Source organism: Phoca vitulina, unplaced genomic scaffold (assembly GCF_004348235.1).
Source record: "Phoca vitulina isolate PV1807 unplaced genomic scaffold, GSC_HSeal_1.0 scaffold75, whole genome shotgun sequence".
Classification (NCBI taxonomy): Eukaryota; Metazoa; Chordata; class Mammalia; order Carnivora; family Phocidae; genus Phoca; species Phoca vitulina.
Genome location: NW_022589778.1, coordinates 1,888,769 through 1,916,741, shown reverse-complemented (window position 1 = coordinate 1,916,741; position 27,973 = coordinate 1,888,769). Strand labels below are relative to the sequence as shown.

The window sequence follows — 27,973 nt, the reverse complement described above, 5'->3', positions numbered from 1 at the left end:
CTTCATTTGTAAAGTGGAAACAATAATACCGGCCTCATCGTGTTGCGATGTTGGATTGGGAAAGTCCAGGGGGCTATGTATTAATTGGGGGTACTTTAGGCTATACTCTGCCGATCATAGGAGAAACGTCAATTCAAAACCAAAACAGTGTTACATAAGAGTAACAATCACTACTCTCCTGTTTAACCGGCAGCATTACAGAAACAGACCACAGCCATCATTATCTCACTTGTACTTTACAGCATTATATAAAGTGTTGGTTTCTTCTGTAAGAATCTTAGCGTGTGATGAATCAGTCTTCTTTTAAAGAAACCTTTCAACTCAACTATTATATTTATGAATTACATTTTTTTTACCTGGAGTAAAAATGGCAATCTTTTTCTTTTTTTTAAAGATTTTATTTATTTATTTGACAGAGAGAGACACAGCGAGAGAGGGAACACAAGCAGGGGGAGTGGGAGAGGGAGAAGGAGACTTCCCGCCAGGCAGGGAGCCCGATGAGGGGCTCGATCCCAGGACCCTGGGATCATGACCTGAGCTGAAGGCAGACGCTTAACGACTGAGCCACCCAGGTGCCCCAAAAATGGCAATCTTATTTGTTTTCCAGATTATAAGGTTTAGATTCCTTATACTTTCATTTTGGACACCTATACTGGATACCTGGAAGAAATAACTTCAGCTCAGGTTATAATAATATTTTATAACAGAAATTTAAAAAAATGACCCAAGCACTAGCTTACATTTGAAATATTAATATATAAATTTAAAAATCAAATTGCGATCCTGTCAGTTAAGCATTAAATTAAAAAAGTAATAAAAGCAACCAGCATTATAAAGAAAAGATTCCGGGCATTATAAAAAACTTCAAATACATTTTTTTCAAAAACAAAAAAAAACAAAAAAAAAAACAAGTAAAAAAAGTTTAGATATAACATAGACTGTCAGTCTTTCATTATCATAACACTGCTTTTCTGAACAAATAATTGCTGAGACAAAATTTCAAAGATATTTTATTCAAAATTCTCCAACCAAGAGAAAAGATATATAACAATGTTTACACATGCTTTAATAACTTATTTCACTGTACAACTTGCATTCTATATCACAGTACAATAAACCAGCAAAAGAAGATAATCAGTCAGTACTCTTTAATAATCTTGCATAGAAAACACTGAGTAAGGCGTACAGCAAGGTACTACCTGTAAATTCTTCCATGACTGAGCCAGAGCGCCAGTCACCCAGTACCATTTGTGTCTATCAATCAGGTTGTCTATACCTTTCTGATCAGTGATGTGAAAGGCAATTAGGACCTTTCCGAAAAGAACATGTTGGTTTTGGTTCAATTTGGTAAGCAACAGCAGAGGGACTCTGTCACTTTTATCCCTTTCTTATAAACATTTTTCCCTTTTGTGTAACTTCCACAGTTTTAAATAAAAATATTTTAGCTGCTTGTATATACTATTATGTCAAAACTGTTCTAGCACAGAATTATATTAATCACTTATTTTATAGCTAGCAAAATGGTCCAAACGCATTAAGGAAACAAAAGAAATTGATCACTTAGTTTTGCCAAAGTAGCACCTAGTAAAATAGCACATCAGTAAAGTTTCTCCTGCTTTCCTCACAAGATGCAGGCAAAGAGACCTGCCAGCAACTTCAAAAATATGGGCAGAAATATAAGAAGGAAAAGAACAAGATACTATCCTCTGTTCCTGAAAAAAGATCTTACTAGTTAGTATATTCTCTATTGCATTTTATAATCTTGGGAGTCACAACTGCCAAATCAGGGTGAGAATCTACAAGAGGAAAACAAGATAAAAATGACTGACTAGTGTAATCTGAACTTCTTCCAAGTCATTATATTTTTCAAGAAAAAAAAAAGGCACAGGAGGTACACATTTCAATTTGGCTCAAAAATAATAAAAATTAATTTAAATAGTTGGCAATAACTACTAAAACATAAAATCCAATTTCCTCTATTTTCTTTGACAGAGCTCAACACACAAACACACAAACAAACAAACACCCTGACTGTGGTTCACCATCGGGACTACATGTATTGCATGACGTTTTTATACAGACTGAACTCTAAGGACTACTAAGTCTATCAAGTATGATCTAATAATTAATTTGAATTAAGCATCTGCTTGATCAATATATTCTTTCTAAAACTTAACCTATGTTCAAGGAACACCAAGAGATGAAAAGTCAATTAGTATTTATCTGTGAAAACTAACTCAGATTTCACTTTGATACATGTAAACCATGAATTGTAAGTTACAAAAACAGTAGTTGTGGTCAAGTTTTATTCTATTATTATATCTTTAAAAGAGAGCAGTAACATTTACTATAACTGTAAACCTAAGTTTGTATCCCAAGATAGCACATCTAGGAAAAGATGCATCCATCGTAACGATGCACCTGACATCCCCTTACAGACTTGTAACAACTGTAGTGTAACTAACTTTAACTGCACTGCCAAGTAGGACTCTAGGGCATGACCCGAGGGAATGATGTCTCCTACACCACCGAGCTACTTTAGCAGCAATCATGATTGTGACAAAATATACTTCACAAGTTACACATTTAAAAAGTCATTAGAACATCTCGTTCTTGTACACTAGTATAGAAAGGTCTTCCAAAGATAAACGAGTGTAGGCCTGGTTTAATTTTCTCGGCTAGAGCCATTATTATGTTAAGGTCGCCCTCTGCTGTTAAATCAAGGTCTATCTTCAGGTTCCGTAGAGATTTAAAGGGCTTTTTCCCCTTCTGCCTATAAATAATGAAGAAAAAAAATTTTTATATATAAAAATATAGAAAACGTCCAAAAGGAACAAAACAAAACACAATGCACAAAGGTTTTTATTCCATGTGGTTTTACTTACGTATCATCTTCTATATATTTTATTAGCGTCAAGGCTTTTCTGTGAAGGACGAGTAGAAACTGTGCAAGGAAAGTACTCCTGAGAGATAAACCAGGTTTCAAATGAAAGACCTAGAGGAAAATGAAGTATTTTAATAAATAATCTGCTCCAATTCTTCTTATACAGCATGTTTCCATCACAGCGTTGACAATGTCTGGCAGATAACACACATTAGAGCAGCTCTCCACAACCATTCGCCTGGATGCCCCTAATAGACAGGAAGTAGAGTCTAAAGTAATCACGTTTTTCTGAAGTCTTCTATTTTATCTTTGAAAATGAACTCAAATTTTGCATTCTATCTCAGAATACATCCCTATTTACTTTATTATTAACAATCATGATGTAGGGGCGCCTGGGTGGCTCAGTTGGTTAAGTGGCTGCCTTTGGCTTGGGTCATGGTCCCAGGGTCCTGGGATCGAGCCCCATGTCAGACTCCCTGCTCAGCAGGGAGTCGGCTTCTCCCTCTGCACCTCCCCCTGCTTGCGCACGCGCTCTCTCTCTCAAATAAATAAACAAAATATTTAAAAAAAAATCATGATGTAATTTACTTCTATTTGTATTATCTAACTTTTTCTGCCCACATCTCCAAATAAAATTGAAGCTCCCAGAAGTCGAGCCATGCTTACAGACTATGGATTTGAGATATTCTTCTCTCTCTACTGTTGGGGGTAAGGGTACATGTATAGTGGTAAAATGATTTTATTCAGCTCAAGAAGCATGGAATTAATTGCATGACTATGAATTATCCTTGAACTATGCAATACGTCACAGACTACACAGACCTGGATCTAAAATTTTGAGTTAATCTAAGGACCTCATTATTTCAAAGTTACCTCTATGATACTGTTTCCTGGCCTGGTCCCCAGAATGATACTATGACAAAGCTGTTATATTAAGAAATAAGTCCCATATAATCTATAATTTTCTTCAAATGTTAACGAAGTAGATATTTTTCAAAAGAATGAGACAATAAAGATGTTATTATTTCAGTAGAAGTATACTAAGTTTTAAAGACATTTTGGCTCAATTAAGGCAAATAAAAAATATTCTCCTTTCCCCAAGAGAGTGACAGGTTAGTGGTTGGAATTAAAACATTAATTATTATTATATTGCATCTTTCATTGTTAATATATAGGCTACACCAACTAACAATTCAAAAGAAACACTATGTAGACACTTTAGAAAGATCTGAAACATTACAAAGAGATAATGACTTAAAAAAGTAACGACTTAATTCTATGATGCTACATATATAGCACAGGCAATGTAGTATACACTAAAAAAGAAAACATATCATATCATTCATTTTGACAATCTCAGGTTTAACATTTACCTGATCCAGGAAGGCTTTTACTAGAGTGTCTCTGTGTAAGACATCTTGAAAAATATTCCTATGAAGAAAACAGTCCAAACATTGAAATGGCTACTTTCCAAAATCCCTCACTCCAGCCAATAAATTAAATTCTTAGAAATGGAATATTATATATAAACATATTTATAAAAATTATATATATATAAAAATATATTTGGAGATACAAAAATATTTATTTTAACTCAAGCATACATTTGTGTATTACTGGAGTTTGTCAAGCCACTATGTAATTATTTTTCTCTTAAAGATATAAACATCCCCAAGAAGGGTACGTAAGTCCCTATTAATCTATTTTTGTACCCTCACCTTACAAAAAAAATGTTGAGAGCCTTAGAAAATTAATAAATACGATTGCCAATTCCTGCCATCTCAAAATAAAACAGCAAGAAAAATAAACACATACCACCACCACCAAAACCCAGAACAAAATAAAAGGTTAACTTTATGTTATAGTAACTTGTAATAAGCTGTTGAGGAAGAAAAAGGTAAAAGGGTAAATGCTAAGGAAAATTCAAGTGGGATTAAGGAACATCTTGACCACTGAGCTGCATCAACAAACTTATCACCAAGCAAGTAACATGAACCAACTACTTAGGAAAGGGTTACCTACCTAGGCAATGATCAGAGTAAGAAGTTAAGACATAATACACACTAGAGATAATGTATCTCTAACACAGCATAAGGTAAGCAATTTTTCACTGAAAATGGTAGGGATCATCACCGAACTTACAAGAAAGGCAAACAAAGAGAGATGTGTGCATAGAGAAATAGGAAAGTACTTAAAATTTCCTACTTTAGGAGATGGGTGTACCAAATTACAGAAGAAGGAAACTCAGAAGGAAAAAAAAAAAAAAGTCAGCCCTGCATGATTACTAGCTGGCAGCACCCCTTTTCAAACTGACTGTCTCTGTTATAGGTGAATCAGATGAAGCAAAGTGTTAAAAAAGGATATTTCCAGTGACTCATTTTTCATGTAATGGCAGTGAGTGAAATTATTTTTAGAAGTTAAAATTAAAAATATCTTAAAAATAAATAATACTGCTTAAAGAAAACTAAAAAGTAAAATATATCTGTAATATGTAAAAGTTAATATACAATCTAATGGCAGAATATTATTTTTGGACAATTTCGTGTTCAGAAAATTTACTTGGGAGTTGTAAATAAATTTTAAAAATTCATGATGTTATTTTTTTAATCATCAGTAAAATAAGACTAGCTGGCTAATCAAAGTCTGTCAAATCAGTGAAGCAATCAAAACATAACTGGCTAAAATGAGTAAGAAATGTTAAAAGCATACACATACCTCCTCTAAAAAAATAAAAATAAAATTACTGGATGATAAATCCATTCTAAAGTTCACTAAATTCCCCCCCAAAAAAGCTCTGAAGTAACCAAAAAAAGGGGAGAAAATACTAAATAATTCAGGAAAGAAGAAAATGCTTGAAAGCACAGATTAGTTTTGAGAATTCCTACACATGTACCACAATTACCAATACTTAAAAAATTAGTCACCTGGAATTCCCGTTTTGACTAATTCATTTTCTAAACCAATTTCCTTAAAACTTTCTATGGAACCCACAATAACAGTGGACAGCTGGAAAAAGATGGGTCCTAATGATGCCATCTTTCTGGACTTAGAGACACATGAGGCTGGGGATCCCTTGGACATGGGGTTCCTTTTCTATGCTTTCGGTCAGTAACTTCTGTGTGACTATTGGTGCTCCACATGTCCCCTGGCTCAGCTCCAAATGTTTCTTAGAATTACAGGACAGGGCTGCTTGCTCCAATTTTACTGCTGCTTTATACACTCAAACATGGATTATCACAAAAATAACATTTACTGAGTACATTATATGTGCTGGGCACTCTAAATTGATTAAAGAGAACCATCAGACTATACCGCATTTCTTCTCCTGATTTAGAACTTAAGTATTTTCTTGGGGTTTTATAATTCGGGTTTATAATGTTTCCCCCTCTAATTGGGTCCACTTTCAACATTTTATCATTACTTTTTCTCTTTTTAATTTACTGATCATACTTTATGAATAAAAAAATGAAAAACAATATAAAATGCAAATAAAAGAATGCTCTATACATGTATTTTCACAGTCCTGCTGTATATTATATTCACATATCAAGAAAAAAAAAAAGAATTACTTCTTTGGTTTAGTTAATAAGCCTTTTGATGACTCTTATACACTAGACTGTAGGCCCAACCTTATTAGCACCTATTACTGTGCGTAGGGGCTCAATGTATATTTGTTAAGTAAATACTTGAATATTTACTTTTAGGGACTAATCTAACCTATCTATGCAAAACACAATTATATTAAGAAAAATAGACATTTAAGAAAAAAAAATAACGCAGGGGCGCCTGGGTGGCTCAGTCCTTAGGCGTCTGCCTCCAGCTCAGGTCATGATCTCAGAGTCCTGGGATTGAGCCCCGCATCGGGCTCCCTGCTCAGCGGGAAGCCTGCTTCTCCCTCTCCCACTCCCCCTGCTTGTGTTCCCTCTCTTGCTATATCTCTCTCTGTCAAATAAATAAATAAAATCTTTAAAAAAAAAAAGCGCATGATTAACCAAATTATTTCTTCAAGCATAATTCTCTGTAATATTTCCTTCCTTTCAAACATAGGCTTGTTTTGTTTTTACTCATAAAAGATATAATTTCATAATACTGTTTAACAATAATATCATTACATACAAATCTGGAGTGAAGCTTTCGTCTGTACAGATGATAGTATCCTGAGCCATGTCTTCTTCTGAAGTGGCTCTCCAGAATGCTGTCAGCTCGGATCTCATGTACCTACGCTGATTATAAATATGTTCATGACATGGTGGCATCTGCTTGACAGTATTGACATCCACATCTATGTGTGTGGTGGGGTAGGGAGCATACATGACTTGCCGGAAGGGGAGCACAAAGCTTCCCGTTGAATCCTGTCATAATGAAAAGAAAATTTATTGTCTTATATGCCAAAAGATACGAAGAATTATTTTTTAATTAGAAAAACTGGCTTTCACAAATCCATCTCTAGAAGTTTATCCTAGGAAATTAGTCATGATCGTGTACAAAGTCTTAGTGATGTGTGCACTACAGCACTGGTTTAAATAGTAAAACGCTAGAAAATAAGCTAAGCAGCCAAAAAGATAAGTGATTAAATAACAATGGTTTTTTGTCTAGCTGCTAAAAATTAATTTGCTGAAGTTTATGTGCTGATATAGAAAGATGTTCATAATATATTGTGGAAAATGGAGGTTAAAATATGTGGAGGGGGCAGCGAGTTATGTCAAAGATACATACAGAAGAATAAAAAGAAGAGCAAGATATATGCCAAATATTAACAGTGGTTATTCATTGGATTATGAGACTATGGGGAACTTTTTATTTTCTTATAGATTATTTACATATTCTTTTAAATCTCAATGAATATGTATTTTTATAAGTAAAAAATGTACGTCTTCCCAGGTATTGTCAATTGGGTAGTAAATGCCATGTAAGAATTATCTACTGTGTACAAAGCATTGTGGTATAGGTTATGAACACAATACAGAGGCTATTTTCAGTTTTTTACCCTTATAATGCTGTAGTAACACCTTTATAAGTAAATCTTTCTCCTTATATAATTGTTTCCCTAGGATGGATTTCCAGAAGTAGAGATAGTAGGTTAAGTCTTTGAACATTTTTAAGGCTCCTGACATATAATGGTAAAGTATTTTCTGAAAGGCTTAACAATTTATACGTGTATGGAAAAGTGTTAACAAATATTTTTTCATTATAGTTTCAAGCTTTCCTCTATGTATCTGGTATAGGTCCTTTTCAGGGATAAAAATTACATAATTAAGTAAGAGGGTGCTGAGGAAATAAAAGTACTAAGTACCTTATTATGTCTTTGATAAAAAGAGATTCCAATTTTCATATTTGTGCAGTTCAAATTGGAAATGAGTTTCCCTTAAGTAGTTTCTGTATTTAAATATTATTCTGAGCTCAGAGCATGCACACTATTGAAAATGCAAAAGCTGAATATAGTTTTTATTTGCAATAATTTTTAATATATTTTCTTTCATTTTGCTATGCCTAGATCCTCAAGAAAGCATTCACTGTGAGAGAATCACATAACCATTAGGAAATCTACTTTTTCACATCTTTGACTATAATTGAAATATCAATGATAGATTCAGTAAAGTATCTTCCCTGTAATTACTGAAAATAATTGCTAATTTACATTTATCTGCTTTGCTCCTTGAAAAGAGGACTCAATTAGTCAGAGAAACACAAATACCATATGATTTCACCCATATGTGGAATTTAAGAAACAAAATAAACAACCCCCCAAAAAATCCAGACAAACCTAAAAACAGACTCTTAACCACGGAGAACAAACTGATGGTTACTAGAGAGGAGGTGGTGGGAGGGGTGTAAGATAGGGAGTGAGGATTAAAGAGTACACTAATCATGACGAGCACTGAGTAATGTATACAATTGTTAGATCACACCTGAAACTAATATAATACTGTATGTTAACTATACTAGAATTAAAAAAAAAAGCAGACTCAAGTAAATAAAAAATGTAAAATAATTTAAAAATACACATATGTGAATATGTATATATATGAATTGTTCAAATTCTATATACACTTCGTGAAGACAGGAAGCAATTTAAAATTTTCTTTCAATAAATGAATACAGCACATAAACAAAAAATGCTAATGAAAATTCAAATTCTTGGGGCGCCTGGGTGGCTTAGTCATAAGCGTCTGCCTTTGGCTCAGGTCATGGTCCCAGGGTCCTGGGTTTGAGCCCCGCATCGGGCTCCCTGCTCAGCGGGAAGCCTGCTTCTCCCTCTCTCACTCCCCCTGCTTGTGTTCCCTCTCTCGCTATCTCTTTGTCAAATAAATAAATATAAAATCTTAAAAAAAAAAAAAAGAAAATTCAAATTCTTTTCAGTTAAAAAAAAAGGTACCCATTTTAGATATGCAACTTGAATAAATAATCCTGAGGTCAGACAGGCAGCTATAGGAAACAAAGAGAAACACACAAAAAGAGACTCTATGATGTCTCACTGATACTAACTATAAATCTGTAAGACATATACTCTAAGCTCAGACTTGTGTATAGGCCAGCTCCTTGGCATATAACATGAGATGTCCTACATGCTAATACTCAAAATATATTTATAAAGAGTGTCAAAAATGATTTTAAATGATTTTATGATTTAAATGTCACTTGTGACAAATGGAAACTATACCTTTAGCAGGCCTTGTACAAAGAGCCCTGACTCGTATTTAAATGATGATTCTGCGTCACATAATCTGGAACATTTTCTCTCTGCTGGAGTCAGAAAAAGGCATAATGTTCTCACTATCTGTAAAAGAAAATATTTTAGCATTAAAATAAACTAAAGGCCACTGGTTTGCTTATGAAAGAAATTTGAATGGAAACTTCAACCACTATTGTCAATAAAGTACATCCTGAGAAGAAAGTATTCCTTAGTCACCTTCAGGAGTCCATGGGACATCACAGTTGTTGCTTAAAATAGGAATTGTGTGGTCAAGTAAGTTTGGGAAATGCTGGTAAACGTACTGTATATTTCAAAACCTTTAGTGTTTGAATACATATTGTGACCAGGTGATTGATATGATATGCATACTTTATTCAACATATTTGATCACGGAATCCTTATTTCACTAAGAACTAATGACTTAATTATTGATTGTATCTCCACCCAGGGGCAACTATTTTTCAAATAAGCAAACAATTCTGGACAAGAAAACTAAATGCAGTTAAATTAGGCAGAATTATGGCCTCTGTTGAATAGTGAAATTCCATTATAATGAATATTAGGAGTATCCAAATCCTTCAATAGAATGAGAATTAATTCTATCAAATTTGAGGGGCGCCTGGGTGGCTCAGTTGTTAAGCATCTGCCTTCGGCTCAGGTCATGGTCCCGGGGTCCTGGGATCGAGCCCCGCATCGGGCTCCCTGGTCCTCAGGAAGCCTGCTTCTCCCTCTCCCACTCCCCCTGCTTGTGTTCCTTCTCTCGCCGTGTCTCTCTGTCAAATAAATAAATAAAATCTTAAAAAAAAAAATTCTATCAAATTTGACTTAAAATAAGCAAGGTATTGGTTGGGGCTTAGAAATCTATGATTCTAACAGGATTTGATCTATAGCTCTATCAGGAAAATAAAAAGCCAAGTAAGTATGTTCAGACAGTTTTCACATTAAAGTAGTGACTTTAAAGTAGTAGGCTTTCAATATAGAGTGATGGCAACCTTTTTCATACTAAAAAAATAAAAGAGAAGCAATTATGCCAGAAGAGGATGTGGGGTGAAAAAAGTGTTTTAAAAACAGAGAGCCCCAACCACAGAGCCTTCTTCTTCCAAAAAGCTACTGGGAAGTCCTTTTGTGAAATCTGAAGGTTCTGGGTGACACAGATGGAAACCTACCTTCTTGGGGTAACAAATATAACAATAAATTGCTAGACCAACATAGTAAGAGGTACACTAACCTCTCATAAATGGATGTATGAAAAATATAATATTGGTAAATGAAGGGTCAGGCAAGCATACAGGGTAGAGAAAAAAATACAAATATATTTGTCAAGGAAATAATCATTCCTAACATAGTTACTGTGTAAGACATAAAAAGAAAAATCAGGTTTACTTAAATTGATAGATATGTGCAACTTATCTCTTTCTAATTAACAGTCAGTGAAGAAAAGTGCAAAATCCCTTAGTTTTTGCCTAATGCTTGGAAAGATAACTTCATTAAGTCTTTTTTTTTTTTTTTAAAGATTTTATTTATTTATTTGAGAGAGAGAATGAGAGAGAGAAAGAGCACAAGAGGGGGGAGCAGGAGAGGGAGAAGCAGACTCCCTGCTGAGCAGGCAGCCCGATGCGGGACGCGATCCCGGGACTCCAGGATCATGACCTGAGCCGAAGGCAGTCGCTTAACCAACTGAGCCACCCAGGCGCCCTCATTAAGTCTTTATTAACTCATGTAGCACTGAAGGAAGTGGTCACAAATGTTACTGAATAAAACATAACTTCCACTGACCACTCAGTAGCAACAGGTCCCTAAAAAAAATAGATTCAGGAGGAAAAGCAAGATAAGAAATCAAGATGAAAAACCAGATAACATTTTTTTGAAATTAGTATCAAAAGTACATGGTTATTGGGGCGCCTGGATGGCTAAGTCGGTTAAGTGTCTGCCTTCCGCTCAGGTCAGGTCCTGGGATCCAGCCCCGCCTCTGGCTCTCTGCTCAGCGGGGACTCTGATTCTCTCTCCCTCTGCCCCTCCCCCTGCTTGTGCTCTCCCTCACTCTGTCAAATGAAAAAATAAAATCTTAAAAAAAAAAAAGTACATGGTTATTGCCCTATTTATTAAAAGTGACATCAGAAAACAGAAGACAAATAATTTTTAAAAATACCTTATTTTAAGAAATTCTCAAAACCATTTATACAATACTGAAAACTGTATAATATTTATGAATTATCAAAAAGAAACGGATTAATGATTTCCTATTTAGCAGTTTACTTCAACTCATTTTTGTCACAGGGTGTCACACAGTAATTTGGCCAGATTCTATTACCTCCTTATAATATTAGATTGTTTTGACTGCAAGCTAACTTTTAAATTAGAATCCATGATATGTTAGCATCATTAAGAAGTCAGATTATTGGCTGGGTCATAAAATAAATTACCTTATTTACTTTTTCGGCACTGCTACCTACTACGACAGAACAGCCACAGGTTTGCAAGTGTGAGCTGATGGCACTGCAAGGTGAAGAAAAAAGATGAAAAACACTGCCGGTAAAACAATGTCACAAACTAAAACAAAACAAAAAAAGGGCAAGTGAACTTCAAACAACTTAGACTAGCTTTACATGATGAATGCCAAAGCTACAAGAGAAATGCCATCCCTTGTTTCCCATAGTACTTTACATTTTCCTCAGGCCTTTCACAGAGATTCTCCCATTTGAAATTAAAACCCAGTTAGTAAAATATTACCAGTTTATAAAGAATGAAACTGAGGTGTAGAGAGGTTAAGTGATTTATTTAAAATCAAATGGGATTAAAAATAATGATATGAATGGCTGACAGTGAGCAGATTCAGCACCAAAGTGCTTCTGAATCAAGCTATGTTAAGGCTTCTAGGTTAAAAACACTCACGCCTCTGAGATTCTCTGAGGAAAAGACTATGGACATAAAAAGTAAGTATTTTATCCTTTCACTTCTCATTGAAAAAAATAAAATTTCACAATAATCTGCAATCGTAAAGAAACTAAGGGAAAAGATGAGTTTATACATGCAGAGAGAGCACTTAGTATAGGGACTGACTTGTAGGCACCTGATAAATTTTGGCTGTTATTATTGTTATTACATTTTCCTTTGAAGAAACAAAAAAAGAAAATGTCAGCTATTATGTGCTTGTTTGTTCCAGGCACTGTTTTATATACTTAATATGATTTATCTCACTCAGTTCTTACAACAAATCATATGAAGTAGGTACTATTATTATTCCTATTTTACAGATGAGGAAATGGGGGCACAGAGACTTCAGGTATCTTGCCCAGGTTTACACAGCAATAACCCAGGAAGTCTGGTTTTAGAGCCCACACTCTTAAGTACTAAAATCTGCTGAAAGATGGAAAGGATCAATAAAAATACAAATAATTTTCTTTTCTAGGTCTAAAAAAGTTAAGTCCATCCAAATGAAACTTAATTTGTAAGGGTTCTGTGATATTGTGATTTTAAGAAATATATATATTTGGTCTTAATCCACAGCTCCTGGCTCAGTTTCCAAAACACTTGGAATTTCCTAAGTGTAGGAAATGATAGAGATGCCTTTTGTTATGTTAATGTGGCGATTTTTTTTTGGGGGGGGAAGCATCTAAGGATGGGGGCTAATTACTAATGGAGCCAACCACGTGATAAGGGTTAGAACTTTTAGTCCCTCCCCGACCTCTGGGGAGGGGCGAGGGGCTGGAGGTTATCCAATGGCCAATGATTTAATCAATCATGCCCATGTAATGAAGCATCCATAAAAACCCAAAAGGAGTTTGGAGAGCTTCTGTGTTAGTGAACATGTGGAGATTTGGGGAGAGTGGTATTTGGAGATAGTATGGAAGTTATTCACCCTTTCCCCAGACCTTGTCCTGTGCATCTCTTCCATCTGGATGTTCATCTGTATCTTAGATTCTATCCTTTATAATAATCAAGTAAATAAAGTGTTTGAGTTCTGTGAGCCGCTCTAGCAAATTAATGGAACCCAAGGAGGGGGCTGTAGGAACCTGATTTATAGCCAATTGGTAAGAAGTCCAGGGAACAACCTGGACTTGTTACTAGTGTCTGAAGTCCAAGGAGGCTGTGACGTCCAATCTGTTGCCAGTCAGTTAGACTGGTGTCCGGGGGTAGGGGAGACGCAGTCTTGTGGGACTGAACCCTTAATTTATGGAATCTGACACTCTCCAGGCAGAGAGTGTAAGAACTGAATTAAACTGTAGGACACCCACTTGGTATCTAGAGCATTGTTTGTTCGTGGGGGGAAGCCCCCACCAACACCGGAAATGGGTCTAAGAACCCCCTTCAGTTCTTTGTTTCAGCTTTAATGAGAAGTAAAATAAGAAACCAGAACCAAACAAGAGACCAAGATTTCCTGCCTGGGCACTATGGACACTCGACTTCTTTAAATATTAAAAAGAGTAACATCAAATATATCACAGACATGTAATAAATGAAAAAAAATAACACAAAGCTAAGTAATAGTTTAAATATGCAACACTGTTCCTAGAATAATTTGGGTAGCTAGTCTCTTATTGTTTTCATCCTTCCAAATCATGTCATAGGTGAGCCTAAGATTTCTATCTGCTTTATCCATCTCTTATAAAAAGAAACAAAATCCTTACTTGAGAAGAAAGCCTTCATGACAACTGTCACCAATATCATCATCATTGAGAACTGTGTCAGCTATCTAAAACACACCACAAACAAACAAACAAACAAAAAAACCAAAGTTATTCTGGCTATAACGTAGCACTGAAATAACACTCTTAAATACACAAGTTTTCCGAAGTCTAAGTTCAATATGACACATTGTCCTCATTTCTAAGCATCAAGAATCCCAATAAAACAACCTCTGGGCACTTCTATAAACTTTCAGAAGAACAAATGTGAAAACCAGTCAGGCAGGTTAAGCAACAATCTTGACAAGAACAACTTCCTCTTCTGGGCTATCAGAATCAGGAGACAAATCTTAATGACAAAAAAGAGACAAGAATAGTTTCCTAAAGATTTCTCTACACATGCAGAGTGTGTAATTCAAAATGCCAACAAATGATAAAGAAAACTAGATTAGTGAATGTAAATAAACTTGTGCAAACCACCACTTATTGGTATACTGCTTTGTTACAAAAAGTATTGCATTCAATACTGATTGCTTCTATAAGGTCTGGAATCCTACTTTTAAGAAATACAAAAGTGGTGAAATAAACTAAATAAATGTAATTCTGCCACAACTATCAATGACCAAAAAAAGCCTGTTTGGCTATAAAACTCAGGGTTTTATGTGTGTTTGCTAAAGTGGCTAATACTTCATATGAATAGTATATATGACAAAAAATGGATACTACTAAAATTAGAATACTACTAATATACCTACTAGTAATATAACTCAAGGGAAGTGATAAGAGGGTATCCTTATTCCTATTTAATAATACAAGTAAGAACTTACATCTATTTCTTCAGGAACGCTGTGTGATTTCATAGATGAAAGCAGTTCCATTACAGGAATTACTTCGCCAGTAAGCATTGGAATAATACTCTGACCCTGTACAAAAAAGCAAAATGAAGTGAAGAAAATCACACAATGAAGGTATCCCTGGCTTTTTGAAAGTTTGAGTTATACCACTTTGCTTTTATGAAAGACCTACATTAGTACCTGTTTTCAGTAACCAAAAGAAATCTGAAGAGGATTTCTGCTTCTACAAAAAAAAAAAAAGAAAAGGTGAAAAGCTAAAACAGTGTCCAGCATGGGAGGTGGCGCATAGTGCAAAAGTGGCCTGGCCAAGCTCCCGCCCGAACTCCACTCAGCATCTCAGCACCGAGCTGCCTTAGCTTTGGACTTTGTGAGCATCTGTGCTTTAGCTCGATTTATTTTGTCCATTCATCAGTAGGATGTGTTCTAAGGTATCAGAGATGCCTAAGAGGCATTATTTTTTGGGTCTGGGAACACTCAAAAACTTTTCCATATACTAACCATGAGAGACTATGGACTCTGAGAAACAAACTGAGGGTTCTAGAGGGGAGGGGAGTGGGGGGATGGGTTAGCCTGGTGATGGGTATTAATGAGGGCATGTACTGAACGGAGCACCGGGTGTTATACGCAAACAATGAAAACACTGCATCAAATAAATAAATAAATAGAAAAAACAAACAGAAAGAGTCATTAGAGACATCTTTGTACTTCAAGAATGACCATTTTTCTTTGTGAATTGAGCTTTTCAGTACTCTAGTTTCAGATCTCTAGGAACAATTTGTGAAAATAAAAAACTGCCCCACATCTTTAAAGGTTTTCTTTTTATTCCACTGATATTTAGGGGAGGCAATTGATGTTACACTCACATAAAATAACATAAAAAACAGTAAATGCCCACTAGAATGTCACTTGGCTTTAATAAATCAAGATGCAATGTACATTAAATATATGAATAAATCTAGATGTTCATTGTAGCATTAATTAATTAAATACACTGACCAACAACAACAAAAAACTTTTCCATATAAATTAATGGTAACTGCTTCTTTATGGCCATTTCAGTGTATAAAAGATTTTACAGGAATGCTCCATTTTTGGATAGCAGGGAAAACTTGTATAGGATAAATGGGGCAATAAAAAAATAAAAACTGAAAGCAAAGAATGACATCCTTTGATAGAAATACCTGATAACTTGTTAAAACACCCCCCCAAACATGTCGACTACTCCAAAACGTTTCTAAAGGATGTACAAACTATTTAAAACTAATTTTCATTCTTCCAGGAATGATTTTATTTAGAGTGGAATCACTGGCTTATGATTTACCAATCCATGCAATAATTAAATTATCACGCCAAATTTAGAAAGGATTTCCTTTGATATTTATTTGAGATATGAAAAACTCTTGTTAAAGGTCATTGATGCATTTTATATTTAAAAATGAGGAAAACCAACCATAAAAAGACTTAGAAGTAGTCAGCAAATAACTCAGTAGTAAAGCTTGAGTCAATATCCAACCTGTACATTCACAATAAGGTTTAGTACCCAAATGCAAATCAAACTCATCACATATATTTTAAGAATCAATAAACAGACATCAAAAATGTAATTTTGAAATTTGTAGTTTCTAGAATGAAACTGAAAACTCAATATAGAACATCACAAATGTAGAGTGTCTCAATGATGGGTGATCTCTCATTTATTCATTACCATCACCCCTGCCCCCACATTTTTGAACCATCCTGAATATGTAAACTTTTATTTTTATTTTTTTTATTTTTAAAGATTTTATTTATTTATTAGACAGAGAAAGAGAGAGAGAGTTCACAAGCAGGGGGAGAGGCAGAGGAAGAGGGAGAAGCAGACTTCCCGCTGAGCAGGGAGTCCAATGTGGGGCTTGATCCCAGAACCCCGGGATCATGACCTGAGCCGAAGGCAGCCACTAAACCGACTGAGCCACCCAGGCACCCCCTGAATATGTAAACTTTTAGAGAGATGAAATTGTCACATATCTGTTAATTTTTAGCTAAACGTGTTTTTAAAATCACATATTAAGAATAGTAACAGTTTTTTTCCTCACTCATCTCTCATGAAACTATTTTATTCAAACTTTTCACATGGGTCTTTAAATCTCAGTCATTCCTGGAGTCATTTTTTGAGTGACTATAGCCAGTTTTTCAGAAACTTGGGAATTTAAGTATGATGCTGTCTGTGGAAATTTTAAGCTAAGTCATAAGCCTCCTTGCATCATATAGAAGGTTTTATTATTTTAAAAAATTCATCCTGTAGTAACCTCCAAACATAACCACTCACTGTTTCCGCTTTTTAAAAGAATTTTTAAAATGCTGTTTACAATTACAATCAACACATGCAATTCAGCAAGAATAATGACTAGCTATATAGCTATTTCCTTGTAAAGTGATTTTATCAGATGATAGCTATAAGCATCCAAAACTTGCAGTGAATGAAGTCAGTGATTGATTCCAGACTAATGTGTCATCCCCAAATAGTATTTATTTGTTCAAAATAAAGTCATTTTAAGCAAATGATGTGAGATATGCAAGGATTCAACTATTAGGCAGCTTCTTTGCAGAAAGGATAACTGTAGAAAAGTATCTTCCCTTAGGTTTAGGCATATATATAGTGCCATAAACTGTATCTCAGATATTTATTGTAACGGAATGCATATCCTCATCAAAGCTTAACAAGAGAAATCGTACAAGCCTGAACACAGAAGAAACTCAAAAGAAAATCCCTCAAGTATCTTTTCCTCCTGTGACTTCTCTAACTTGAACTTCTTAGCAGGAGAATGTTTCCCCTTTAAAAACATCCAGTTTGTCTAAATATACAGAAGGAAGAGGATAACATTTTCAAGAAGAGCCCTTAAAACAGAAATAAATTAAAAGTTAATAGTGGTAAATTTTTTAAGTACAGGTTTCTGGTTTGAAAAAAAAAAAAATCCCAGGAAAAGCAGAATTTTATTGGGTCTTAAATTTCTTTATCTTGAGGTAACTCTACTAACTACTCCATAACTAGTAGGTACATCTAGAGGTTGGTAAAAGTCTCCCCAGTGCTTGCACTCTGCCCATTGACTACCAAGTAAAGGCCAAGCTTCTCTGGGTAAAGGGAAACATTTTCTTGTAAGTGTTAGACCTTTCCCCAGGATTACCTCCTGGAGAGTTATTTGCAAAAATATAGATATAATAACAATTTTGTAAAGGAGATCATTTTATAGGGTTTTCTATTTTCCTGGTTTAAGTCCTGTATATTCATAAATTTTTAGAAAAGTTATTGTTTAAAGTACTATTTTGTCTTAGGCACGCTAAAGGAGAACCAGAGTAAAGACAACCCAGTCATCCTTAGACTAGAGTTCAACACAAGGAACACTGAGAGTGGCCAGAGGTAATGGGAGTAAAAGCAAAGAACCCTTTCTCCATTGGAGATTCCCCTTCAGAACATCTCTGCCCTGCACTGAAACGGTTTACATTTAACTTCCACAAGGGAAACCATATCCATGCAATCATGCATCTCAAATGCTGGTGCCTGTGCCCTGGGCAGATTCAAAGACATGGGATAACCATGGCATGTTTCCCTACAGACTTCATATAATCAGAAATGTGAGGAATATCACTGGCAAATTTGAATATTAAATAGATAGGAAATAAAATATAAATTGCATGAGTGTTAAAAATACAGCATGAGACTTCAAATAAATATTATGCTTAGAACTAATCTCAGATATCTTAGAGGGGTATACTCACTTCTCTCCTGTTATAACTACTTCTGGGGAAATGTTTAATAAGCAATACTTTTTTTTTTTTTAAGATTTTTATTTATTTATTTATTTGAGAAAGAGAGAATGAGAGAGACAGCACATGAGAGGGGGGAGGGTCAGAGGGAGAAGCAGACTCCCTGCTCCCTGCAGGGAGCCCAATGCGGGACTCGATCCAGGGACTCCAGGATCATGACCTGAGCCGAAGGCAGTCGCTTAACCAACTGAGCCACCCAGGCGCCCAGAAGCAATACCTTAAAGAAAATCTCATATAAAACTTAAAATTTTTACCATGAACAAGTTATTCAAAACTTAGTCTGTGTGCAAACAGAAAAAAAAAAAAAGGTAGCAAAATAGCTATTATTCTTCACTTATTTAACTCTTCAGGTCTAAGATATGGAAATTTTCATCCAATTTGTTCCATATATTTCCGTAAAGGCTCTGTTCATTTTCATACTCACTCTGTCAAAATAGTACGGTACGGCTTCAAGGCCTTAAGAAAAGTAGCCCTCAGCCTTATACAGATGCATGTCATGAGCTTGGTGGTGTTTGATAGTATGCAGTCTGTATCTTACCTGATCTTCCATTCTTTCTGTGCCTTCTAAGATTATTTTCTGCACATTTTCTTGCCTTTCCTGAGCAAGAGAAAATTCATTAAAATTAACAAAACAAAACATTTTGATATTTGTTTATTTTTCACAATACATTTAAATGGCAGACATGCTGTTGTGTAGTTCAGTTCATGGGAAAAATACTTTCCACATTAGGGCAGAAAAAAAAAGGGAGGGGGCAGGAAATTAATCCAACAAATCCATTCTCTTATAAACAATACAAAATAAAATAAAAACACCCTTTTCTCTGCAGATAAAAAAAAAGATAACTTACTAGAAAACAGTCAATGTAACATCTGCATAATTTCACAAAGGAAACTAATGGTTTGTACTTTTCAAATTAAGTAAGATCAAGTTGTATGTATCTGGGGCTTCCTGATTTTTAAATGATTTTCATAAACATTTAAAATAAGAAAACATAGTATGCAAACAGTAAAACACTCTTCTTTTCAAAGATACTATTACTTTTTACTAGGGGTAAAAGCCTTATAAAATTAAGAACACTTTAACAGACTTCCATATTAGTATCAAAACTGTAAAGCAGAAAGGAGAGTTAAATTTGTTCTTCAGGTCTGCCAAAAGTATATGAAAATATAAATATCACTAAATATTAAATTACAGGATTTAGGGGATGACAGTAGTTTCCTCTGGCTGGATCCGCAAAATTAAAAGGAACATCTCCTGGAAACCGTTTGGTGCAACCTCCTCATTTTACAAATTTCAGAACTTGGCAAAGAAGTAAAAGAGACCAAAGGCTACAAGGCTTATGAAACACTTGTTTTGAACTGCTTGTACCTACACACAGTATTAAGTGAAAAACAGAGTCATACAATGCAAAAAGAGAAAAGGTTTTACAGTTAAAGGTTCCCAAGACAAACCTAGACTCTAAAGCTTACTACGATGTTCTCAATTCCTCTAAGCTTTAGCTTTTACTTGTAACACAGAACTATCATTTCCAAAAAAAAAAAAAAAAACTATCATTTCCTACCTTCAAGGGTTATTATGAAGATCACTGACATCAGACTACTAGAACTAATAGGACAGATGCAAATAATAGCTACTGTTTGAAGTTAACTGCATATCATTTCTAAGTATTAGATATAAATGTATCAGAAGATAAACTTTCAATGGCTAGGTTAGCATGATTAATAAGCTCAAAAACCACTCACCTTGTGCATCCATATCCTTCCTTTCCTGATAATGTGTGTTAATCTATCAACACACACTCTGTGAAGTGGGAGGTAGAAGCTAAGTTCTGTCTGTGGAAGTATAATTGATAGGCCATATGTGCTCCTATCTCCATTCCAGTTTCCATCAAAGATTAATGAAACAATAATTACTCCTTTTTCAGACAAGACAAAAAACTTCACATCTATAGCCCCACTCTCTGCATTTCGGAGGATTTCTCCATTTAAGGTGTGGTTGGCAAGAAAAGTTATTTCTCCATCACTGAGTAGTAGCTGTTCTGTCTTTGGAGCCCAAATGTGTCTGACTCTAGGACCAAGAATATTGTCCCAGTAAGCAAAGGTAGCTGCTAATAAAGGCGATTCACCACTTAGAGCAATCTCTGTCTTGGCAACAGCTGGAGATGGCGGTGGACAGAGATTCGACATCACTGCATCCCAACTACCACATTATCCAAATGCTCCAGGGATATCTAAACAATAACATACAAAACCAATGATTAGGTTCAGCAATTTTAAAGTCATACATCAGAAATTCAAATGACTTAGGCCTATGTGGTTTTCTCTTCAGTCAAAAAAGATTTAGAAGCATGTCCCCTACTAGGATAGACATTCGACTAGCATGGCAGGTGCACATCAAATGCTTGCTAATACGATGATAACCTTATGATGCATAATAACTTGTCACCCATATTCAGGGAATACACTTAGAAATTCAAAATAATAATGACCTAAAAAAGGGTCTTTGAACATTAATATGAAATACCATATGCTAAAGCTCATAGAACAGACCCTCACTGTCCCCAAATATCCAATCTATGTGCAATTCTAATGATTGGATATTTGGTTCCTAAACCACCACAACAAAGAGGAGCAAATTTGAAAAGGGAGGGCTCAGCTAGAGACCACCACACTTGTTGTGGGTTGAACAGTGTCCTGCCCACCCTCCAAATATATATTTACGTCCTAACCCTTTGTATTTATGAAGGTGACCTTATTTGAAAATAGGTATATTCAGGGCACCTGGGTGGCTCAGTCGGTTAAGCGTCTGCCTTCGGCTCAGGTCATGATCCCAAGGTCCTGGGATCGAGTCCCACATCCGGCTCCCTGCTGGGCGGAGAGCCTACTTCTCCCTCTGCCTGCCATTCCCCCTGCTTGTGCTCTCCCTCTCTGTCAAATAAATAAATAAAATCTTTAAAAAAAAATAGGTATATTCAAATTAAGATGGGGTCATACTGGATTAGGGTGGATCCTAATCCAATGATTGGTGTCCTTAAGAGAGAAAGATTTAGAAACACATGGACAAAGAGGAAACAGGGCTATGTAAAGACAGAGGTAGGAATTAAGAGCTACATGATTACAAGCCAAGGAAGCCAAAGATGGCTGGTAACTACTATGAGTTAAGAGGCAAGGAATTTTCTTCCCTATAGCCTTCAAAGGAGCATGTCCCTATAGACACCTTATTTTGGACTTCTAGCTTCCAAAACTGTGAGAGAATAAATTTTTGTTGTTTTACATCACCCAGTTTGTGGTACTTCGTTACAGCAGTCCTAGGAAACTAGTAAAGACACCTGTCACTACAGGGCGCCTGGGTGGCTCAGTCAGTTAAGCGTCTGCCTTCGGCTTAGGTCATGATCCCAGGGTCCTGGGATCAAGCCCTACATCAGGCTCCCCACTCAGTGGGGAGCCTGTTTCTCCATCTGCCCCTCCCCACTCTCATGCTCTCTCTTTCTTAAATAAATAAAATCTTTAAAAAAAAAGACACCTGTCAGTAGAAATACCTTAAAGCTGTTAAAAGGGAAAAAAAAGAAAAAGAAAAAGAAAAACAGAAGAGAAAGAAAGAAAGAAAGACAAAAGATTGCAAAAAAACAAAAACGAGCGAACAGTACCTTTATTCTCAACAAGCTCTCTGGGTTTCAGGGCACTAAAGCCCAATACTGGTGTTTAAAATAAAACTGAAACATCAAGATGAAGATAAATATATTTAATATGCTACTTAAATTTAAGAAAGCAGTGTAGCAGTACACTGAGTTCATTACCAAGAGTTCTATACTAAATGGCTAAACTAAAAAAGCTTCAGTTGTTTAGAACATGTAAAGAACAAAGTGACTGGATAGATACTGGTCAAGCCTTTCACTCTGCTGGGAAAATAGACACAGAGAGAAAAGCTAACTGCCCAAGGTCAGAGTCAGGCAAGAATCAAGGTCTCCTATATATCTTAACCCACTGAAATCTAACACTCTAAAGGTATATACTCTCTGTGATAGTGTAAAATGAATCATTCTTGCCTAATATTAAAATTGAGGGGTGCCAGGTTGGCTCAGTCAGTGAAGCATGTCAATCTTGATCTTGGGGTTGTGGGTTCGAGCCCCACGTTGGGTGTAGAGATTAAAAATAAAATCTTTAAAAAAAATTGAATACGTGTATTGAAAGACCTAAAGTGAAAAGAACCGTAACAATTACATTTAAGCAAGTCTAAAACTGTGGAATCTACTCATCATAATGATAAAGGACAGCAATTAATAGGTGAATTATGATACACCTATCTTTGCCTATAGGATTGCTTTGGGAGGCAACTTTTGACCTATAACTACAATTCATTTACTTAAAGGATTTTACCTATATCTTGTCAAGAGAGTTCAGACTGCTGAAAAGAAGTGGCTTCTATTTTTAGAGTATTAGATGAGCATTTTTATCATGCATATCAAGAATAGGTATACAGAACTTGGCAAACACTTTATAGTATGCACGTGTTGAAATGATTTAACATAAAGGCAGTTAATGTATGTATTTTTAGTTCAGTAATTCATTTAGGGAATATTTAATTTTTAATGTGTTATATCAACTTAACAGTCTTAAAAGACTATACTGGACATAAACTGTCTAGCTTATTTAAAATATCCACTGTTTTGGATAAAATTTAAACAGTTTACAATGATAGAATACAGGAATGTAATCTGAATTCAAACTGTAATGATGCTATTGTCATCATTAATAACAAACTGAGGGCCAAGGAGATGAGTTAACACACAGCCACAAAATTATATTGTAACGTTTTCCTTTGTTCTTCCTTTTTGGATAAAAAAGGTGAATAATCATAAGAACAATATTTTAGCTCAAACATTTCATCATTATGCTGAAAATGAAAGCATTTCCTAAAACCGAACCGAGCCCCAGGGCAAAATCTGCTTGGATTATGAGAAAATTTTTACCTGACTGTGAAAATTAAACTATTATAGACCATTAATTACATTTATACTCATTGGTATTATCATTAGAAAGAAAACAAAAGACAAGAATCATGTTGAATTGTTTGGCTTAAAATCCTGCCAAAATTAATAATTTTGAGAAATGAAATGTTACAGAGAAGTGTAATTAAGAGAGCTGTAAAAATAATTTTACTAACACTTAAAGTCATCATCTTTGGTGAGGAAACTCCATATATATAAATGTGGCTGAAAAAAATCAGGTCAAAACCAACAGTCGTTTATCTATATATCTACATGTAGTTGGCTACTCCAGAAGGTTATCAAAGATTAGCCTTAAGAGTCTTTTGAGGGAAGCCAGGATCCAAATTGGGTGACACGGTGGCTTTCCACTCCTGTAAACAAAGAATAGGGTTCATGAGGATGTACCCAATATACTTTCTGAAAATAATCCAACATATGCAAACATAAAGATCATATTAATTACCATCTCTTAAAACTGTTAGCAGAGTAGTAGGTTCTAAGTTTTGCTTTTTCTTAAACCTTTGCTAAAAACCAGCCATCTCTTCTCCCACTGGTATTTAGAAAGTTGACTGGTCCACTGCTGTTGTAAATCAGAATTCTACCATCATAAGGCTCACACTTCTTATAACCATGCTTTCTGTTTATTTTCTCTCAGCCCTAAAAGCAGCAGGGTCGTAAGCCAGCCCACTTTCCAAAAACAGACGCTGCCCAGGCCAGCTTTAATGACAGTGAACTGTTAACACCCGACTGTTTGTGACACTTTCTAAATTTTTATCAGGCAAGATTCGCAAATGAAATTTCTATCACTGTCAGGCTATCTCTCACAGATCCAAGTTTCTCACATAATAGGCAGGCTAACCCACACTACTCTTCAGAACTACTTAATTAACATAGAGCCCAAGGGCAGGCTTGAAAGATAGGAGTCCTCATTGTTTTTTGTTTTTACTTTTTTCTCCGAAAGCAAATTTTGGACTGCTAACAGAGCTAAATAAAGAGACTATTTTATCAACGTTATAAAGAGAAAAAAAAATCTTTAGCACCTATGTAACTTTCCTGGAGCAGGTTAGTGCTGGCTTTGTGCACAATAAGCAATGTGGTCCAGAATTTCTCTCACTTTTGTTTTGGATGTATAAAGAGTAGTCAATCATGAGGCGATTTCCAACTAATTCAGGGCTTTCCAGAGTAGCAGGGTTTGGCTGAGGTAGTGGCCAAAGGTATCTGTGTCACATAACACCATCCTATTTCAAGTGTTCTGACTCCATATTATTAATCTTCCATATATTCTAGCTTCTGTAAGCTTCCCATAAGTTTTCTTAAGTCTGATAAAGATGGTATCAAACAGTATTTTTCAAATTAAAAGTACAAATTAAATGTAATGCCAGAGGTGTTGTGTTCCCTTGCTTTTCTTTTCTTTTTTTTAAATTATGTTATGTTAATCACCATACATTACATCATTAGTTTTTGATGTTCCCCTTGCTTTTCATCACAGGTGAGGGATGGGAACAGTTTGTACTGGAATTTATCCACTGGTCACAACCACTGTTACTTTTCTAGGGCCTAGCAATCTCCATTGTTTCTGAAAGGGTCGTCTCTCTTGAGCAAGTGCATGACTTCCCTCTGTCTCCTGAATACAGTAGCCTGGTGGAGTAGGGGGTGAATCAGATGCCGTGTGGGCGATTAGACATGTAATCAGTGCCCTTCTTTCTGCAGCAGATACTATCAGTCAAGTGATGCTCAAGTCTTAATGGTCACTTCCTTTAAGTAAGTGTGTAACCTCGGAGCTGTGAAGCAAGCAAGTCATGACCCACACAGTGGGAGCACAACCCAGTCTAGAATTGCTCCTCAAATTCACAGGGAATCAGCAATCTCTAGAAACTTGTATTCAAATTGTGCAGCCATATGGTATCTCCTCCGTGCCATCCCACCCCGCTTTATCTCCTCTCCGACCCGGACTTGGGGTTCACCGCACACCACCCGCCCTCTGGCCTTCCCCAGAGGCAGGCCTCTCTGTGCTCGAGGCGCTTTCCCTCGAACCCGCGGCGCAGGTGGTCCGACGGGTCCGTTTGGGTCTCACACCGGATCCCCGGGAAGCGGCCGGCTCGGGGACTGCGGGTGGGAAAGAGGGCCAGAGGCCCGGTCCCCAGCCCCTGGTCTCCATGCCGCCGCAGCCGGGAAGCCGGGGGCCCGGATGGAGGCAACTCTACTAGTCACCAGCTGGAAAACCCGATGCCGGGTTTCGGTCTGGGACGACAAGCCGAGCCCTGGCGAGAGCTGCTGCCACCGCCCCCGCCCTCGCGCGGTCCCTGTACCCCAACCCCAAACAGTCGCCGGCCCGCCGGCTTCTCACTCACCCTACTCGCCACCTCCTGCGACTCAGCCACCGCGGGCGCAGGGACCGCGGGCGCAGGGACCGCAACCGCAGCGCAGCCCGGCCACCGCCCCGCCCCGCCCCACCCCTGGCCCTGCCCCTGGCCCCGCCCCCGATCCGTGCCCCTCGCGCGCGTCCCGACCCCGAACCCACTTCACGCTGCGGTTGTTTCCCGCCTGGTGCTCTTCTTCTGGGTGAATTTTACCTAATCTTTCGCCCATCACCTTCAACGAATACTATCAGAGTAACGGGAGGGGAGAAAGGGTGAGGAAAACAAAAGCATACACCGCCTAAGCACACACCTCCTGCTCTCTCTGGACCCCGCCCCCGAAGGGAAGCAACCGGGCAGCAGTGATGGTTGACGCGTCAAGCGCCATCTTTCACGTGGGCGGAAGGAGTTGCTGTGTAGTTTTCGTTTCCTCGTGCGACGCCGTAGGTTCGTTTTGGAGTTTTCGATTTGCGATTACGAGAACGCGCGAGGCCTGTGCAAGGGGGCGGGCCAAACTTGCTCCATCCCTTTGTTCTATGACGTGCTTCGTGAAAATGTTGAGTAAGGTGTTAGCCGAGATAGTGCTGTTTTTACTGGGGAAGGCTGCCCGCCGCGAGCAAGCCCAGTTGGTATTTGTGAATGGTTTTGTTTGTGCTTGGCAGGTAGTGGGCGCTCAACAAGTGTGTGTTGAATTAATGAATTTATTTTTTCCTAATGACACAATTAAGTGGGCTGTGACTCCACCCCAAGTCTGGTTAGGTAATTTCCTTTTTCAGCAATACGTAGTCACCACAAGTTTGTCTTCTTCACATGTAAACATTTTCGTAAGCTTGATTTTCACACTTCCAAATGTCATGTTTGCTAGTTGCACAGTGTAGGTGGACAAATTGGGGTTTTTAAGCCTTTGATAATGTACCATTGTGTATGATGTGCTGTATGATTTATTTTTAAAAACCTCGAGTTAATTAGCCTTTTGGTCTGCAAGTGTATATATTCATGCTACAGATGAATGGCACTTAACATTTTTCATTTTTAAAAATCATACAGCACAACTTTATCATTCACTGAGGAAGAAAAGGAAGAATAAATACACAAATGACTCCCTCAAACCTCTTCCCTCTGCAGAATTAGACCCCTTACCCAGTCAGTGCTGTATATGCTTATAGCACCAAATAACTACCATTTATCTAGTGCCTATTGTGTGTCTGGTACTGTGCTCCTTAGTCTAGGTAAAGAATTGTGTTGAATTCTCCTAACATATCTAGGGTATAGATGTCGTCATCCGGTTTTGTGCAGTTTCAGAGCCCACTGAGACCTGAGGACGTTAGGCTGGTACTAAGTTGATAACAGCTCTTCTCAGGAAACACCTATAGGAGATAATACCAACAAACCCAGTTTAGAGTAAAATTGAGATTTGGGTTAAGTGCTTGGGAAAGTAATATAGTGCCCAAAACAGTTTTTCGTACTTCAAAATTTTGCCTGTATTCAAAATAGTTTCCTTAGTCTCCAACAGGTTTTGGGTTTTGTGCGATATCAACTTTAGAACAACTGTGCTTTCTAAATTCTGCATGACCATTAGAAATAAGATATATAATTAAAGTGGCTCTGTACACGTGATGTTTTGTGGCTAGTGGATGTGAATTTTTTCCCATCTTTTAGGCATTGTGTAGCAGTAGCTTGTATGTCTTTCAGTGGATCAGAGCAAAAAAATCAATAGGGAAAAAGTAATTATGACTTAGTACTGTGATCCATAGTACTTACATGGTA

At 36.6% G+C, this 27,973-nt stretch overlaps 1 protein-coding gene across 10 annotated transcripts; it reads right to left on the bottom strand.

Annotated features, from left to right (window-relative positions):
* Positions 1-887: 887 nt before the first annotated feature.
* Positions 888-26,631, bottom strand: C9orf72 (C9orf72-SMCR8 complex subunit). 10 transcript variants are annotated; one of them, XM_032393637.1, is made up of 12 exons: positions 26,201-26,292; positions 24,026-24,220; positions 20,605-21,092; positions 19,400-19,459; positions 15,031-15,126; positions 14,207-14,271; positions 12,002-12,074; positions 9,546-9,662; positions 7,001-7,236; positions 4,258-4,315; positions 2,886-2,995; positions 888-2,773 (listed from the first exon to the last, which is right to left on the bottom strand). In XM_032393637.1, the coding sequence occupies exons 3-12, from the start codon at positions 21,046-21,048 to the stop codon at positions 2,587-2,589; spliced, it is 1,446 nt and encodes a 481-aa protein (XP_032249528.1). In that variant the 5' UTR covers positions 21,049-21,092; positions 24,026-24,220; positions 26,201-26,292; the 3' UTR covers positions 888-2,586. The 10 variants fall into 10 exon arrangements, with proteins under 10 accessions (XP_032249528.1, XP_032249531.1, XP_032249532.1 ...); XM_032393640.1 differs by lacking the exon at positions 26,201-26,292 and adding an exon at positions 26,520-26,631 and having other exon boundaries at positions 2,587-2,773; XM_032393641.1 differs by lacking the exon at positions 26,201-26,292 and adding an exon at positions 26,423-26,442 and having other exon boundaries at positions 2,587-2,773.
* Positions 26,632-27,973: the final 1,342 nt, after the last annotated feature.

What these genes read in the sequence shown, in the direction of transcription:
- C9orf72 (XM_032393640.1), bottom strand. Translation starts at nt 21,048, where the DNA reads ATGTCGAATCTCTGTCCACCGCCATCTCCAGCTGTTGCCAAGACAGAG. An exon ending in GCGTTCCTGAAGAAATAGAT is followed by an intron (nt 14,272 to 15,030) that starts GTAAGTTCTTAC and finishes GGTGTGTTTTAG; the next exon opens with ATAGCTGACACAGTTCTCAA. An exon ending in TTGTACAAGGCCTGCTAAAG is followed by an intron (nt 7,237 to 9,545) that starts GTATAGTTTCCA and finishes TCATTATGACAG; the next exon opens with GATTCAACGGGAAGCTTTGT.